This window comes from Anopheles marshallii, chromosome 2, assembly GCF_943734725.1.
Source record: "Anopheles marshallii chromosome 2, idAnoMarsDA_429_01, whole genome shotgun sequence".
NCBI lineage: Eukaryota > Metazoa > Arthropoda > Insecta > Diptera > Culicidae > Anopheles > Anopheles marshallii.
Genome location: NC_071326.1, coordinates 43819716 through 43837911, shown reverse-complemented (window position 1 = coordinate 43837911; position 18196 = coordinate 43819716). Strand labels below are relative to the sequence as shown.

General features: G+C 42.5%; 1 protein-coding gene across 1 annotated transcript in view; it reads right to left on the bottom strand.

The window, feature by feature from the left end:
• Window positions 1-18196, bottom strand: part of LOC128709319 (contactin-4) — a 171183-nt gene that overhangs the window by 19507 nt on the left and 133480 nt on the right. Inside the window, exons 12-13 of the mRNA XM_053804305.1 lie at window positions 15792-15954; window positions 9081-9302 (exon numbers count right to left, since the gene is read on the bottom strand). Of these exons, the coding sequence (XP_053660280.1) occupies window positions 9081-9302; window positions 15792-15954 (385 nt within the window). The remainder of the gene's footprint in view (window positions 1-9080; window positions 9303-15791; window positions 15955-18196) is intronic.

Here is an 18196-nt window from a genome sequence, read left to right as displayed (position 1 = left end):
TTATAAATTGACCTTTTAAAATAATTGTGAAAGTTATCGAAAATATGTTAAAAACTCGTCACCCACGTCCATAGCCTTCTTCGTCAGTACCTTGGCACATCGCTAGGCACAGTTCACCGTACGTTCGTGAGGTTTCAATATTCAACGCATTATTATTAGCTTAATTACTTTACGACGGAGTGACGAGCCAGTGCGATGGGATTAAATTTTCCGCTCAACTGCATTAAATAATAAGCACACTCAATCTCGATCCGTCCAATTAGCTTTTAATCCTGGCATTCGTACCACACTTTAACCGGGCGTTGGTGCATTACCACATCCCGTACGGTGCGGTAAGGATGAGTTTAATGTGCTGCTATTTTTCGTACCTTTTTTCCCCGTTTTTCCTCTGCTTAGGTGAACATTGAAAAGTTTGTCAAAACAGGAAAAAAAGGCTCATCTCCAACACATTCAAAAGCAACCGAGTCTGAACGAAAGGTCGGGCCATTTTGGCCGGTATCCAGGAGCTGGGCGGGGTAAAATTTTTATTCACCCCACTCCCGGCCATTGGTGTTATTGGTGCTGTGTTTTCGCACCAGCAATTATGCCATTAGTATTATCATCGGCTAAATGGTGAGACATAAAACACCATTAATTTGCCTTTTGGCAGGCGTGGCGTGGGGGTTGTGATTTTGCTTTGCTCTGGGCAATGCGCTATCACTTCGACACCGGGTGTGGTGAGTGAATGGAGAGGAAAGAAATGGTGGATTGTCCAGATTTTTATGCCAATGTGCCCCCAGATAATCTTTGGTAGGTGGGTACCCACCCCATCTCATTTCTTTGTGTTGCTCTCTTGTAAATGCTCGAGGGCTCGGCCCCAATGCTGTTATGGTCAGTAACGTTCTCTGTTGCTGTTACTTCTCATGTGCTTCGTTCCATATTGAATTTGGTTAGAATTTTTGTAGCATCGGCAAAGGGAAACCCGAACAAGAAGAACTGGTTTGATAGAAAAACAAAAGTAACGCTTCGGTTGGGTAGGCGGATTGACTCATCAATGCGACTGCGATGCGTCCCGTCCCGGAGAAACGGTTGCAGGGTGGGGTAGAGAATCGTAAAAATAAATTACTCTACTCGTGAACATAAAAATACACATTTGCACATTTGTAAGACTATAAAAGCTAATAATGCTTCGGCGTTTGTGAAGACTCTAGGGATGGGAGTATCCTAGAAGCTGACTTTCACACGTTTAAGGCAAGGAAATCGGCACGCTCTTGCCCAACTGTGCGCCGAAGGAACAGAAGAAAAGCGGAAGGAAGTTGTGCGAATATTTTACACACAACCAGAAGTGGCCTCTCCATGCTCTTTCTTTCCTCTCTCCTGCCTTCCCTTTTCTTGCCACCACATTAATGCATCATCATTCAGCAGTGCGCCCCTTTCCATGCTTTGTGACAAACAAATTCTGACGCCGTCGGGAACAAACAACGAAATATGGCGACTGGCTCCAATGGCACTCTGATAGTGAAAGCGTTCGCTCTGCCCCAAACACCGGGAACAATTGATTGTTGTTGATTTTATTTTGGTCCCTTCACGAGCCCCATTGATCCTGCCCCCGATGGAGGCGCATTATGTTTTGTGCCTGCGTGCGTTTGTCTATTTGTGTTGTTTTCGTATGAGATTTTTTCATCGTTGCTGTTCTCATCCCAACTCCCTATTGTTTGTCTGCCCGAAGGGCATTACTAGCTTAGGCTACGAAATAGCGTGCGGTCGTTTTTAAAATTGATCCATATTTCGCATTCCGCGTAGAAGTGAGAACGATAAATGAAATAAAATTTTAACTTCCCCAATAACGGATCGTTATCCGTTTGTCGTTTTATCGTTTGTTTTCTCCTCCGGTTTCCGTTTCTCTTCGGTTGAACCGTTTCGTCAAAGCCGTGCTGCACCCTCGTCTGGTCTGTTCGTTCGTTATCGGAACCGTGTCATCCGTAGCGTTTATTGAGCTGGGCGGTTTTTTTACTGCCAAAAACGGGAAAGCTTTATCATTTGTCTTTTTTTGTTCGTTTTGCCCGCTTTGCGCTCAATGGTATCAAACGGTTCTGTTGAATGGTTTTATTCGGTTCAACGCGGAGTGGGCAGACCAAATAAATAGAGAATAAAAACTCGAATTCCACGCAGAAAAGAGAAAAAAAAGCCCCTCACGAATTGATGCTTCCCGCAAAACTGGAACGTTCGCGGGGGATGTTTTTTCTTGTATCTCTGTCTTTTTTGTACTGTTCGCACACCCAAACGATCGGAAAAGCGGGTTGGTCATTAAAAAAATAGTCCACTAAATTTGCACCTAATTCAGCGCGAGAGTGAATATAAATTTTATGGCATGAGCTTATGGTAAGTCCTTTTGGTAGGGGTTTTTTTTGCACAGCACCGTGCCCTTATGGCTCCAAATTTGATTGTAGTGCAGCAGAAGTGCGATAGGAAAGGCTTCCGCCGTTGCTGTGGTGAGGATGTGTTTTTTTTTGTTTGAATTGAAAAATATATACAAATAGCGGGAATACATTTGCATCACGAAACGTGGACGATGGTTACCATGTTAGAGTACATCCGCGGCAATTATGTAACCGATTTGGTGTGAATTCGTACTAATGAACCAGTTATACCAGAACCAGGAAACTAACTGGTGTGTGACGAAAGGGGTTGTACGTGAGCACCGTATGGCTCTTAAAATTGAACTCAGTGAATCCATTTGATGTTCGAAAATTAAATTCTGTCTAGCAAATAAAGTATTGATAGGGAGTGCTAGTTGAACAACTTTACGCGTTATACGATACTTTAATTTATCATGGAATTACAATGTTACAATGCGTACTATTGAAACCTGTGATGTTGTGATTGTGGTTGAGCAGATATTGAACATCAGACACTCTGAAATCTAATAAAGCGATTGTTGAATTTGTAAGCATCAACTTTGCTACAAAATTGTTTTGTATTGATGGAATGTACTTAGCATTTCGTTAAAATCGAATATTTTAAATGGAAATACCTATACGGCTCACATATTGTACCAATCACATATTGTAGCAAGTCTTAAATATGTGTAATTGTAATTCTAAATTCAATAGAGTATTTCATTTTTTTTGTACAAACTTCCGGGTTTAATAAATTTATTGCACAATGTCAAGGGTACACTTATGTAGTTTAATGACTCTTAAGAAGATATCCATTTCACTAAAGCACTCTCAATAATCAATAGACCACGAAGACATCTATTCAGTCCTTGAACGGTCATTATATATATATTACGGTGAAATGCCACCATAATAGAGAAAAACTGAAATGAACTTATTTCGCAAACTGTTTATGGTGCTAATATTGATGAAGAAAAGATTAGTAGCTCTTAAGACAACACAGTTTCAACTGGTTGTTATGAACAAAGCTTAAGATGCACTTAACAGTGCAATTAGCAGTATGAATTAAACTTAAAATGTATTTGAAATTGTAAAGCTTTCAGTTTTCAGACGGATGATGATGAAATTAATTGTTCAGTAGTCATGGGAAATGATGCTTGGGTCGTCACGTTGTTAATACATTCTCGAAAGGATTCTATTAAACATTCCCAAGCTTTTTGTACTCTTCAACATGTTTAGTGTAAATATAGCTAATTTTTTTCTGTTTCATACAAAAGCACGTTAGTGAAATATAGAAAATCCAAGCATCAATGTTTTCATGGCTGGAATTCACATCGTAGGTATGATAAAATCATTACAGCAACAATGACTAACATCTCAAACGCACGAAACCTATAACAAACAGAATGCAATGCGATTGTCCCAATCCCGAAACCATACCAACCCCAACAGGGCTATAACCATCGTTATTTGGAGCCGATCGGTTGATAAAACTGCTCGACAAATCCCGTACCGCCCTCGGTTCCAGTGTCGTAGGGCATCGATAAATTTATTAATCTGTACGTTTGTTATTAAATCAGAACCGCCCGAGCGGTGCACGCTTGTCGGGAAACAAACGACCCTTATCGGGTTTGTGCCCGGTTGTGATAAGGGATTTGCACATCGATGCACCCTGTTCGTTTCCGTTCCCCAAAATTGGCAACCAACATGCAGCAAAATGAGTTCTGTGGTTTTTTTTGTTTGGTTGTTGTGAATAGTTGTGTCTCATTAAACTGACAGTGGGCTTTCCTTTCATCAGCCGTAAATGAACGGGAAACGCAATATTGGCGCATTACTCGATTGTTCCGATAGCGTAATCTGATTAATTTTCAATAAATTTACAGGGCTTAGAGTAGCCGGTATGGGGAGTATCGTTATTGCTGCTGCCATCATTATTAGTACTATTAAAATGTTGTCGTTGTACTCCACTCGTGCCGCGGGTTCCCTTTTCGATCACCATTTAACCTGATCGAAGCTTAAGCCGTTCGGTAACATACATAAACGGGTGTACCGTGGTTTCGATGGGTAGGTTTATTTTCTTTTTTGCTGTCGCTTTCCCGTCGACTGCTCGGGGATCATAATTTACCCTAGCTCTGGACCCTCGGGCAGAGCCTGTTTCTCTCCTTTTTCGCCCTGATGGGCAACGTGCTGGCACAGGGTTCGTGTCAGTAGTGCGTTAGCACGGGCAGGAAAGTTATATTCCGCAGTACGGACGAACGGATGGCAATATTGTGTGACGTATTATTTATGAGCAATAGTACAATTTTAACCATTTTTTTCTCCAATCGCGCTTAAGCTTAACCGTACCGCAGCTTACTATGGCGGTCGTCCATTTTATCCACGTGCGAGCGTGAAAATGATGAAAAATCGAAACGAAAGGAAAAGAAATTTTGTGTCGAATGGCGTTCAGGCATTCAGCTCAGCTAACCGAAATGGTGAAAACGGTGAAGAAAGAAAATGTGTACTGAGGTTTTCGCGGACCAAACAAAAAAAAATGAATTCACACAAACATGATGACGAGAGAAAAACATGAAATTCGACATGGGATAATTAAGCAGCACAAAAAAAAAACACCAACCACAAACTACAACACGATGATTGCCCGGCAAATGCTAGTAACGAAGTTAAATTATTTAACCCTCGCAAACACGATCGAAACCTTGGTTTTGTTGCGATGTCTATCGCCATTAGTAGCGAAGAAAGTGGCAGGGCAATGGGGGGAAAGTATTGAGGAATTTGCCAACGGCATTGCTACCGATGGGAGACATTTTATTTAACCGAATTATTGAATAATTAATCACGCCGCTAATAATAAATAATTCGGATTATTCAACTATTTCATTCGCAGGCAAATATCGCCTGCTCCGGATGGAACGGACACGGGGTGTGGGAAATATGGGCCGATTGTGGGGACTGGGGGGACCAAAGCTGGGATTATGACGGGTCCTCTCACATACAAATGGGCGCACGTATTTGCGCACGTTGGAACCCATAACCCAGTACACTAGCCTGGTACGCGAACAGGTATGTTTTTATTTAACCCAGGATGGAGTTTAGGACCTTCCGAGAGGGTTGCGAAGGATCGATATTGATCCGCATCGGTTCGGATGAGGCGTGGGTTTCGATGGGGTCGGTTATTTTAGCGGCACACTCCCGAGTGTACATATTTGGCGAATTATAATTATCCGTTTATTTGATTAGCTATCGATTCACCGCAGTTGCGAGCCGAAAGCATCATGTGTATGTGATTTTTTTGTTTATTTACGAACCAGAGTTCACAGCATTAGTGTCCGTGTGTATGTGGCCTCAAGTTTGGTTCTTTGGTAGAGTATCGCGTTCAACTGCAGCACGTTTGAAGTGGCCTACCAGTTGGCAGGCGGTTGTGCTGGTTGATGATAATTTTAATGATGTTCTCTATTGGGCAAATGGAAGTGCGCGAATGCCTGTGTGCGGGAAAACCTAGGCCCAATTAATGAGGTATTCTGTCAAAATATAGCTTGGCTGAGGGCAACAGGGTTGGGTTTGCATATGTTTTTTTTTTCATATTTACCACGCACACCACGTTTGAACGGTGGTTTTCAATGTTATTGTGAACATTAGCACATATTGGTAAGATTTTCGGTTTTTTTTCGTTCAATGCCTCTAATGTTGCATTGTACTATTGTTGGAGCAATTGTTTGGCTTTGTGTCATGCTTTTTACGACCAGCCATACACGAACACGAACGATTGTGCAACGGCTAATAAGGATAAATAAAACAATGTTGTGAACACAATGTTCGTTTGTTAGGTGCGATTAGTACACATTTATCCCGATGTTATGATGGAATCATGATACGTGAACGAGGTGTAGTTCTGTTTGAAATGTATGCTCGGCAAGAGCTGAGCACCCAGAAGAGTTGCTATTCATAACAAGGAGATAATTGTATAAGTGGCATTGTTGGATTTTTTGTTTCGTTAGTACGATCAGGCCTTATAGACTTATTTTATCGCGTAGACGGGTAGTCAGTCCTAGCTACGGGGCAACGATTCGGATGAGATTTTGTGTCGGCCCTATCGTGTTGTTGGAAATTCTGTTAAGCTTATAACTAATTATACCGTTGAGCCCAGAATAATCAAGATAGTTTTCTTGATAAGAATTATTATGAAGAATTGCTATTTAAAAAATTAATAAATAATCAAAACATAGGTGCAACATTTTCAGTATTACTGATATTGGCATTGATGAACAACTGCAGAAGCTTTAATTAAACAGATGCAATGGCATATCTTCCGATCCAAGGATGAGTGGACGTTTGTAGATCTCGCTATTGATATGAATGTTAATGAACGATCTTTCCTCTAGGGATTTAACAATGCACAATGGCAGGAATTAATTATCACCCTGTGAAAATGCGTGCAAACTTCACGTATCACGATACGATTTTATTTCCCAACTAGAACACCTTGCACACCCGGTTAAACAATGGAGGTAGATTATTTACCGACCCAGCTTAAGGAATAATCTACTTCTCGGCGCCATTGCTCTACCACCAGCGAGCACGAACCGGTGTCGGAGTTGGACGGCAGCAGATTTTCAACACCGTGTCCGAACGTTTACAATGAATGGAGCGCTTTCTATTTTGCCCCGTACTGTTGGTATTAAAGAATAAATGGGCCAGCCATCAAGGGATCGGAACTATAGCAGGAAGTTATCAGGGGAGTTTTCAAACCAGAACCACCTCACCTGGATCTCGATGTGAGATGCTTTGGAAATATTGTGTATGGCTTTTGGTTTAAACCGTTTTAAAGCTTCCCATCGGATTAAAGTTAATACAATATAATGGCATTAATTAGGATTAAACACAGCTGGTTTATTTTCTTCTACGGCCACGAGTGGTTGCAGTGAGCAGGTTGTATCGTTAGAAAATTCGCCATCCAATCTGTGTCAATGGACATATGCCATCAATGCTTCTACTTCATGCAAGTGATTTTTTCGAAAGCGATTTCGATTTCGAAGCGAAAATTCTGTTCTGATAATCTAGCATTAGCGATCATCCCTTCCATTTCTTTGTTGCTTAAACGCAACCCATACGTTTCCGCGTTGATCATACTGGTAAGAATGTGTTAACGAGCTATGTGTTTAACTGGTGTGTAGCATAATTAGTAATTCGTTTCCATGCACATACACAAAAACGGTGGTCCAAAGCAAGGTTTACTGCGATGCAGCTCCTGTGACACGAAACGGTTTTTAAGTGGGAAGTATTGTAAAACTCAATTTCCCACGCGCGAGTTCTTTGAATGCGTTCGTTTTCTGCACCGATGCAGTGGTGCATGCTTTCTATAAGGAAGGCATTCGAAAACGTAGGTAAGTGCCCTTGTCAACGACCCTTACAACGCCTTGGCACAAATGATAGCAAAACTCAAATGACAACCGGGCCACTTAAGCTAATTAAATTTTAACAGCAACCTAGTGACAGGAGCACTTTTCCAGGTCTGGCGTTGATCGGTACAGAATGTAAGCACATTCTCAAACCCATCATTCATCCACTGTTTCTGAACAGTTAAAGCTGGTTGGTGGTGGTATAAATTATGCACATCACATTCGACACCGAATGGGCCACCTAAAAACGGGGGAAGATACACAAATTGGAAGGGCCGGAGTTTGTTCAGTGAGTTGGTGTCAAGTTTTGCCAGTGTTAACGAGTACTCATTCGAATCAGTACTCACCCGAAAGGTTGAGTTCCCGGCTATCATACCGACCTGCATATATGACAGATCGTCAACGTAAAACGATTGATGAAAAAAAGTGTCAGCAGAGGAATTTAAGTGGTTAGAAAACCTGTTTAACCTTCTTGGCTACGGGTCACTGGCAAGACAAACATTTTCTCACATTGTTTGGGGACGTTTTGGAAAGGTATTTTCTCCGGGAAAAAAGGTTCGGTGGTTTTTTGTGTTTGCCTTTTATCAGGTAAAAAGACTTAGGTAACAAGAGTAGAGTCTGCTGGTGAAACGGGAATATAAATTTAATTTCTTGGGTTGTACTTGGAAAGTTGGTTGGTTGATTTTGGCTGTGTTCCGACTGACCTGATTCTTGAAACGCATTCATTTGGATGTTCGTTCGTTGAAAAGTCAAGCTTTCGAATGGCTATTGAATAATCTGTGGTGGTGTGAAATGGAGAGGATTTGCCATAATACCTTTGACGCCGGAGGTTTGTTTTCTTTTATCCTTATCGAACCCGAATCCTACTTGTAGGAGATTTTGTAAATGTTGTTTGCAAACAGTTAATTTTGATCGTGATACATGTCTAGAACTTATATTTACACTGCGGATTGCAGAGCTGCAGGCGTTTAAATACACATAGTTTTGCATACTTTGTAAATGAAAATGTATTTGAAAGTAAATTCAGAATGAAACAGACAATTTCGTGTTTCCAAAGTTAGTTTACTAGACAAAAATGTTCGTGTAGAAAAAAAAATAGTACTGGAATGTACTTAATACAACAGTAAGATCCACAATTCATTTCTCCTGATAGTTATGCAATTTGCACACCAAACAACATGTGAGCCAGAGTGTGTGTATTGCATAATAGATCAGGTTTCGTTTAAAGGCACTTACACATTGAGATGCATTTTACGCGCGACCTCTTACGAGCACATGCATTAATTAGCAAATTATCTCATACCTGTCTGCTTTTCCGCTGCCTTCAATGTGTACGCCTGTAGCAGTATGGGTTCGCTGCGGCCGCGCATGTTCGTGGCATAGATGACAATCTTCAGCAGCAGTCCGGCATCCAGTCCGTTTACGGTGAAGATTGGCAGTTTGGAGGACACGTTAGCGAGTAGGGCGTGTGTCTGCTGGTCGTAGATCTCCATTACAAACCACTGCCGTTGACCACCGTCGAATCCTAAAAAAGAGTACAGAGTAAACCGTATTCACATTCATGTAGGCAGACTGCTGTAATTTTACAAACTAAAAAAGGTAATCCTGTTCAGAATTATATTGTTGGCAGTTGATAAAAAGGACAATTTTGTAGCCCTTGTGATCATAACAGGGCTGAAATAGAAATACGTAGAAGAGTTGCATTTAATAGCATATTAAATAAAGCTCCCAGCATAACTGTCTCGCGTATAGAGCATTTCGACGAAGTGGCAAGTTTTTGCCCAAGGCGAAATTGAGCGGTTACACGATTCGGTAAATCCAACAGAATGGACTGCTTGGCCCGTAAATCCCACTAGAAGCGGAACGTAGCCTTCACCATGCCACTTCTTTTCACCGAGGGCCTTGTTTGTAAACTTTTTGTGATGACCTGTCACTGTGTAGTTTGGTCGGTTACATATCAATTTGTACAAATGGGGTTGCAGTAAAAAAGCTCAACTTGATTATAGGAAGTGTGAGAGAAAGAGAGAGAGAGAGAGAGAGAGAGAGAGAGAAAAAGAGAGCACAGCCACATTTAGTTTTTGTTAGGTTTTTTGTGTGCTTCTACCCGAGCTATTAGACCCAATTGCCAACTGTCACAGCTGTGCGGCAGGATCTGGTTTTTGTCGCTCCGGGTGACGGATTATTGTGACGGTATCTGTCACAATGTTGTCGTAACCCGCATAATGGGCGATTGAGCTCTATTTTGCAACAATGAATATAGGTTTGTATTCGGTTTTTTACAGACCAAAAAGGAAAACAAATGTATTCAGGGAGATTTAGTTTTTTTAACACTGCTACAGTGTTGCGTGTTCGATTGTTATTTTTCTCACACAATGATGAAATGTACTGAAATGTAATGAGTGGATTATTTTGGAGTGTTTAGAAAGGATTTTTTTAATGTTCATGAAGAACGGCCGGGCTATTTGAAGGCGTATGGTTGTAAGGTTCGAAGTAAAATAAATTTTTAATTTTCGCCATATTGTTTACTATCCGTTTACTATTAATTCGCCATATTGTTTACTATCCGGTTTCTCTTGTCAACTTCTTAACATTGACAACCATATAAAATTCCATCTCTTTCCATGAGTTCCTACGCAATCCAAAGCAACTTTTCCTATCTCGTTGGCAGAGCAAGTGGGAGACGGATGAACTAGGGCGATTCTTTTTCTCGGTCTCTTCGCAAATGTTCTTGCGGCCTTGGTTCGGTGGGCTCCCTGTAGGTTGTGCGTTCATTCGGATGATGTCCCGACTCATGTCGAATCATTTCGTATTGGATGCACATCTGCAGCGTATCAATCTGGCAGAGACAAAAGTGTGTGGCTGCTTGGTCGGATTCCATGATATGGTCCATCTTTTATGGTACTGCGTGGAATTCGAAACCGCCAGACCCTCCTTGATAGGAGCAGTCGAATCAAGCGGTAGAATCCCGGATACACCGATACGAGATGTTTTGGCTGGCAGGGATCCGAAATGCATGAGGCTGATCTTTCACTTCGCCAGGGACAACGGTCTTCTCTTATGAAGCCCATCCTTATCCTTTGAATGAAGCCCCTCCTCGTGTATCCTTCGTTCTTTTACCTTTGTTATTCGTTGTGTTGTCCTTGTAAATGAAAGTTTTTTGCAGTGCTATTTTTAAGCCGTTGAGGAAACAGTCGTCTTTGAGGACAGCACCAAAGCCGCAAAAGGGAGGCACACTACACAGGGTGTTTTGAATCGTCCAGTCTGTATGTATTTGCTGTTTGTTTTGTTGCAGTCCAAAGACGATCAACGAGCTAAGCTTGATCCACGTGAGACAAGAACGCAGTCGGAACCATACCATACCACCGGGAAACCATAGGACGATCGACGAAAACACATCACAAAAAACACAACAATAGAACGAAACACAAGAAGACATGATGACGAAACGAAACGAACGATCCACAGCAAGAAAAGAACATCCACAACATCTATACTTTCATCAGCAACAGCATCAACAATATCACAACATACATTCACAAACGATCATGCACTGGATAAGGCCAATAGACAAGGAGGGAAATGCCTTGAAGAATTTGTACTCTACGTAGTCAAAATATGACTGATAATATGGCTAAAATCCGTTACATTTGTATTAAACCGATAAACAACCACAAAAATTAACATTAACAGTTTGTTTTAATCATTATTATTTAACAGCATTAAATTAAAATCTGAATTGTCGAATGTACAGAGAGATGATCGTGCTTTGAAAATTGTCCAATATTTCACCTATGTTGGGCCAATGCCGTCATCAACAATGATATATGAAAAATATTGCTATATTCGATATGTTTGATAAGTTTGCACATAATTGTTGTTCGAAATCGTTACAGTTGTGGTTGAATGTTGCACAAAATAATTAGCACTTTTTATTGAGGTGTTGGTTAGTACTTTTTCAAACAAAGATGATAATGACCACGTAAATATTTCCATCATTGCACCTAAAGGCACCAAGTCCGCGCATAACGATTGCGTGAGAAAAGAGAAATCATAGTGCTTTACTTTAGTGCCTTTAGTGCTTTGGTGAAATGTTTATTGTATGCATTCACTTTGCACATTGTTTGTTTACCCGGTCCGCCATTTCCTTTTGTGAGGCAAAATTAAAGCAACCATTCTGGCAAGTTCATCGTTTACACAGGCGAAGTTACCGTATTGTTGCGATTGAAGATGCTGCTCACTATCGCAACAAAATGGCTGCCGTAGCAGGGGTTGATGCATCCACGGGTGCATTAGGTTCGAGTGCGACGGGGAGCGACACTAGAGGGTACAGGGTACACTAGACGTTAATTTTATTTGTTGAATTCCTGGGACTAACAAAACAAACGTGCAAACAACGACGAGATGCTCATTCCGGACAAGGAGGTAAAGGGTTTGCATCACGGTTGTTGAGATACTTAGTCGGATGGTGGATCGGCCAAAGCAGGGAGACTGAGAGTTTGTGGTAATTCGATGACTTTACGGTAAATTAAAAGTGTCACGAGATGCGACGTTTGAATGAGATATTCGCAGAGCGAAGATGGTGCACTTTAGGGTGTGCCATAGTTCTTCGTTTAGTGGCTTCGTTTCTTGTTTTATTTTCGCCAAACGGTGATAAGACTGGTTGTAAGATGGAGCGGATTGTGCTTCTTCGGTATTGAGCAACACGAAGCGAAAAAGATCCAGAACACCCAAAGGGACGGCAGAAGACAAATATCAAGACTGGGACCTCTTAAGGATTGTTTGCCATTCTTTCACTTCCTTGCAACACAGCGGGTGCAAAGTTCGGTTAGTTCAGGTACACCATGCGGACCAACATTCGGGAGCAGCACCAAGAACTTTGAACCACTTTAATGATGTGCCGCCATCATTTACCTGGTTGAGGTTTGGAGTTGTGCACTTTGGCAGTATGTGTGTGTGTGAGCGAGTGTTTGCTTCTTACCGGTTTTGGTAACCTCAGACCATCTTCACCTTTCTGGGCATTTGGGTGACACAGTTTACGGTCATGTGGACACACAGCGGGTCCCGGATGGTAAAGTCGGTAATGGTGTTTGAGAAACGTCATGGGGTAGAGTTTATGTGGGTTGCAATTGGAGCAGCATCCTGTCAGCGTAGAATGCCAACGTTCTTTACTTTCGTGCACCACGGTTCGGTTTCGTTGGTTTTTTGAGAGTTTCATGCCCGAAGCTCGGCGAAAAACCCGGGTTCCCGTACCCGTAGCTGATAAGGAATGTGAAAATTTAATTTACCAAGCAGTGTGTGAATATCCGACAGGTATAGGGGTTTGCTTTTGCTTCGGGGTTTTCGCATTGCATGTGACGTTTAAGAGGAAAGAATTGCTTTTAAAGCTTAATACTTAAAGATCGCGTGGTTGGTTGCATTTATTCAACGGTAGGATACCACATTGAATGTTTGTGTTAATATGGAACTCGACAATACGGAATAGTATCTTCCCAGTTCACATTTTACATTTCAAATTTTTAATGAAAGCTGTTATTTGCTTGATATTTCTGCTAAAAATGAATCGTTCGATAGTTGTTTCCAAGGAAAATGTGAGCTTAGCTGGGTAGCACATTACTTTCAAAAGACAAAGAAACATGTATTTGCTAATTGGTTGCATTAAAATTATAGCTTTCAGCATGTCTATATAAGACTATAACAGTAAATTAAAATAAATTTACAATAAAAATCAATAACTTTTATACAATAAATGCGTTCATCTGCGCATATTTGTCACAAATTAGCTCGATGTAAAAAAAAAATAAATACGGAACATACCTCCAGATGAATAATTGGCCTTTGGGCAAGATGCCACGTTTACTATGTGCTATTATCGTGCTAGCATTACCACCGTTCTTGGTGTAAAAAAGCGCACGGTTAATGGAGTGGATCGTTTCGCATTTATTCCCAGGTCATGTTTACACCGACCAAAGCAACAGCAATTACCGGAAGCTAATGTGTGCCGCACGGTCTCACCGTACCACTCGTGGCAAAACCGGTCAATATGCAGCAGTATATGAAGAAATTTTCCGCCAAGCCCGTACTCCACCGGACATCGTACCATGGTAATCAATCGAGGGAATCGGTTTTATTGCACCATTAGGCATCTGCAACAATACATGCCTAGTGGCCAGCTTGGAAATGGTCCGCATTCGTTTCGTTTGTGACCTAAAGAACCTTTCGGCGTTTTATTGGATGCTTTTCAAAGGCCTCAGTTAGATGCGGGTACATCGTAAAGAAGGCTACACTTAGGGAAGGGAGACGGGAGTTTTGTGGCCCCATAAAGGGAAAGAGTTCCCTGGTGAAAAAAGGGTGTTAATTCCTCGCTATCGACATTCGTCGTGATGGATAGCTTCAGTTGTAATGGTAACGCACTCGAAATTCAACACGTCCTTTTGTAATAATGGGGAATAAGGGAACCTTTGGTCGACCAAGACATGTACTTTACAGGCGCTCTCTTTCCATCGCTATTCAAACACACAAATCCCGTGGAGATGCCGTCGACCATGGCCACTCTCGATTACAGGCGAAAATCTAATTTCATGCCCCAACGAGAGAACCCCCAACATGCTAATGATGAGAGCTCACCACCGTATTGGAAGGGTAATATGCGGGCACTCGTTATCGCCCATTCGTGGATCGGCAAGCCGTCGGAACCTTCCGGGAGTTATGTTGCGTTGCGTGTGAAACGCTTTCCCTTCCTTTCTGGCCACGACGCATTGTATTTGCTGCTTGGTGGCACGGTGGCACTTCAACACTTCGACCATTTTCGGTGGTACCCTGCAAGAAAAAGCACCATCATGCTGGTCCACGGTCATGGCTTACATAAAAAACGAACTTTCTTTTCACACGTCCTTCAGTACCACAGGTTGCGTGTGTCGCACCTTCGGCAGGACGAATGACCACAGGGCAGTTTTTGCGACCTACCCTTGGAAGTTGCTAGAGGTAATGGGAGCCAAACCGGGGTAAATGGAGTGTGTGTGTGTGATGCGATGGAGAGTCATATTGATTGAAGTTAATTTCCCACATAACCTTGGAAGCACGGACTGGGTAACTTGCAGTAGGGACATAATGCCCAGTTGGTGGAATATGTTGTTGATGGCCACCGAAGCATGAGGCTCTGTTGGTGTACTATCAGTGGTTCCAGTTTTCGGGAAACCAGCGCCACAGGGAACGTTAAAGCTTTCCCTGTAAAACTATAGACGATATGTTTGACCTTAACTTAGCCAAAAGGGCAAAACACCTGTTAACGCGATATGTTCATTAGGGAAATTATAGGAATGGGAAACAAACCGTGATGGTAGCTTTAGGCTGATCTTGTGGAATTTTATGTCAAAAGTATAATAATATTCATTCCCGGTGCAGAAATGATACACTGAATAGAGATGTTGGACATTTCCTTCGTACACTCACTCCAACATTACGATCGGTGTTCCCAACACGCGGATGTAATTTTCAGTCGTTGCAATCCATTTATGTGTCACGTGTCGCTGCATGTCAATCATACGTGGCCAGCGCAACTTAATTTAATGGCTTCCACCCACTGCCCTATCTATCGATGTTAAATAAATGAATCAATGTTAAACATTGCCATCATCATCATCAACACGGACATCATCTTCCTGATTGATGCGTTACGATTGATGGTACCGGGTTGACGAATGGAAGCGTTTTTACTGCTGGCAAATATCAAAGACGGTACCGGGGATAGGGTTGAAGGTTTCGACGCGGGAAGTACATTACATTCCTTTCGATGAGTTGTTTCGTTTCGGGGTAAATGCGAACCGTACACCACCTGCACTTCCCTCCATCGACCGAACCGTAACAAGACCGAACGGCTGACGGCATTCCGTTAATCCATTGTCCACAGTCCCGGGACCGTGGCGAAACTCGTCGATAATAGACGTAGCAGGCGTATGCGGTGGGTGCGTGATAAACTGGAGTCGATGAGATAAACAAATGATGGTGAAATAATTACCTTCGGCACAGTCGACCTCCAGCGAGTCGGACGTTTGGTTGACGAGGGAGCAGTTGTACGGCATCTCGGGCTTCCCGGCCGCAATCAGATGAAACACGCACGGTTCCTTCTGCTGGCCGACCACATTATCCGCCCAGCACATGATCGTCCCGTAGTCGAGCTCCTGCAAGGTTGGAAGAAGACGGAACATCAGGTTAGCATCAGGGTTAGGCATATTAGTGGGTGGATGGGTTTCGAAATGCGGGATGAAATAATAAATATGTGATTTATGTGCGTTTCATTATGCTGACTGCTTAATAAGGACTGTCCCCACTGGCGCTATTGTTTCGAGTGGTGTTATCGAGTGGTGGAACTAAATTTCTGGATGCGAGTTATTCGCTTCCGCTCGATACCATAACGCGTTCCATCAGAGCAGCCCGGCATGGGAACCCCTTTTTGGGTGACCAACAATCAGACGCGGATTATTTCCTGTGTGCGCGCGTCTAATTGCCTGCCGGAGGATGAGGAATTCCGGTGAGGATGAAACGATGGTTATGATTTGCTGCGAGGCGTCCTGTTTACACGACAGGACGCCACACGGTGCGATGGTGCAAGCTGTATTGACGCCATGAAAAGTTTGTCCCATCTCTATCGATGTAAGGTTGGGCCTCGCCCGGCCGCGCGTACTGTGTGCGCGAATGAACTGGAATGTTTCTGGAATGTTTGCTGTTGGTGCTGAAGGTTGACCTGCATTTACGGTTAGTGCCGAAAGCGGTAGTTTCGAGTCAATGGTCCGGCGCGTGTGCTTTCGTTTGTGGGTTGACCAGAGAAAATATTTGTGTTTTGTGCAGCAAGAATTGGGTCGACGATTTGCTGTGCGAGTTCACTGATCCGGAGCACTGTGCGTGGGGGTGGGGTTTTGGTACGCTGCCTGCGAAACCCCGACATTTCAGGTAGGGCACCCAGCACTGTGTGCTCTGCCTTTACAGCAAGCTGATCAAACAATGCAAAACACAACACACAGTTAATGTAGCGCTATGGGCAACGACACTGCTGGAAGTGTGCTAGCATGCTGAAAAGTTTATTCAGCGAGTCTTACGCAACGATTCGGTGCGTGTCGGTGCATTCGGTGCGTAGGAAATATGCAGACCATACCAACATACAGTTGCATAGGGTCGATGGAATGGCTTGCCGCGCAATGTAGGGTCAGAGATAAACACATGAAATGTACACAATGCTTCGGGGGAAAAAACGGATAGTTGACTCAGCTGCACACACTGAAAGAGAGGGTCAAGGGGGTGAGTCTATTTGTTTCGTTTGGTGTGCGGGGACCGTAGCATTGTTTTATTTTCGAGGAATTTGCTCTTTTTCATAATTTTTAATTGGTGGCACTTAACTTGTAGAGGCTAGTGGGGTATTTTGTATCCAAAATATAATTATGTTCATTACATATGCTTTATATGGAATTGAAAATGCTTGATAACTTGGTCTTATGAATATTTGATCTAGCAAATTTTTTTTTGTACAATGCTTTAAAATGAACGACTTATATTAGCAAGAGAAACTTATTTGAAGCATTATCCTACAAAAGTTTATTCGTACAGTAATGCATAACGGTAAAACATGTGGTCATTTTTCAATCAACCAAATAATGAATATATGCGTCAGTTTTGCTTTGATCAGTATTCATTTTTGCACCTCAAAATCCCAACACTTGTTAATGATTGAACAGGCGTGTCTGAATTTGCGTTCAAATAAATCATAAATAAACTTATTTTAACGCAATCATTCATTTGACAATTTAACTCCCCCGCCGCTGTTGGTTTGCTTTCTCCGGAAAAAAAAAGAAAAATTGCCCCACATGACACGAAACGCAACTGAATTATGTTGTAACGTAATCCAATTTCGACACGAACCACATAATAGATTTAATTGGGATAATTCAAAATAACCGCATTGCAAACGGTGCCACTCGATCGTGTAAGTCCCGGGCAAGCTGCAAACAAACAAACAAACATAAAATAAACCTGGGCTTGGGACGCACTCACTGGGATGGATGCGTTTCGATCAGGATGATAATAAATAACGAGCTTAATTGCATTAAGTGTTTGTGAGCAGTGTGAAGGTATAGCGTCGAATCGAACGGACTATTAATCGCTGCAAAGCCACCGCAGCCAGTTTCATATAATGCGCCACTAGGCGCCTCCACCAGCACCAGCACCAGCAGCCGGCTGAATTCCGTGCTTGATCTCGTTTTAATTTTCCCAATCCTGTTCGGCACCCTTCGCCCAGCCACCCGTCGAAAGGGTTCGGATGCCGTGGGTGGGGCCGGCCGGTGCCGAAGTTGTACACGTGATTTATGAGCACGATAATTGAATTCAGCACAATTTTTCCCCTTTCGCTCCGCACGAGCAGTTTCGGCGCCT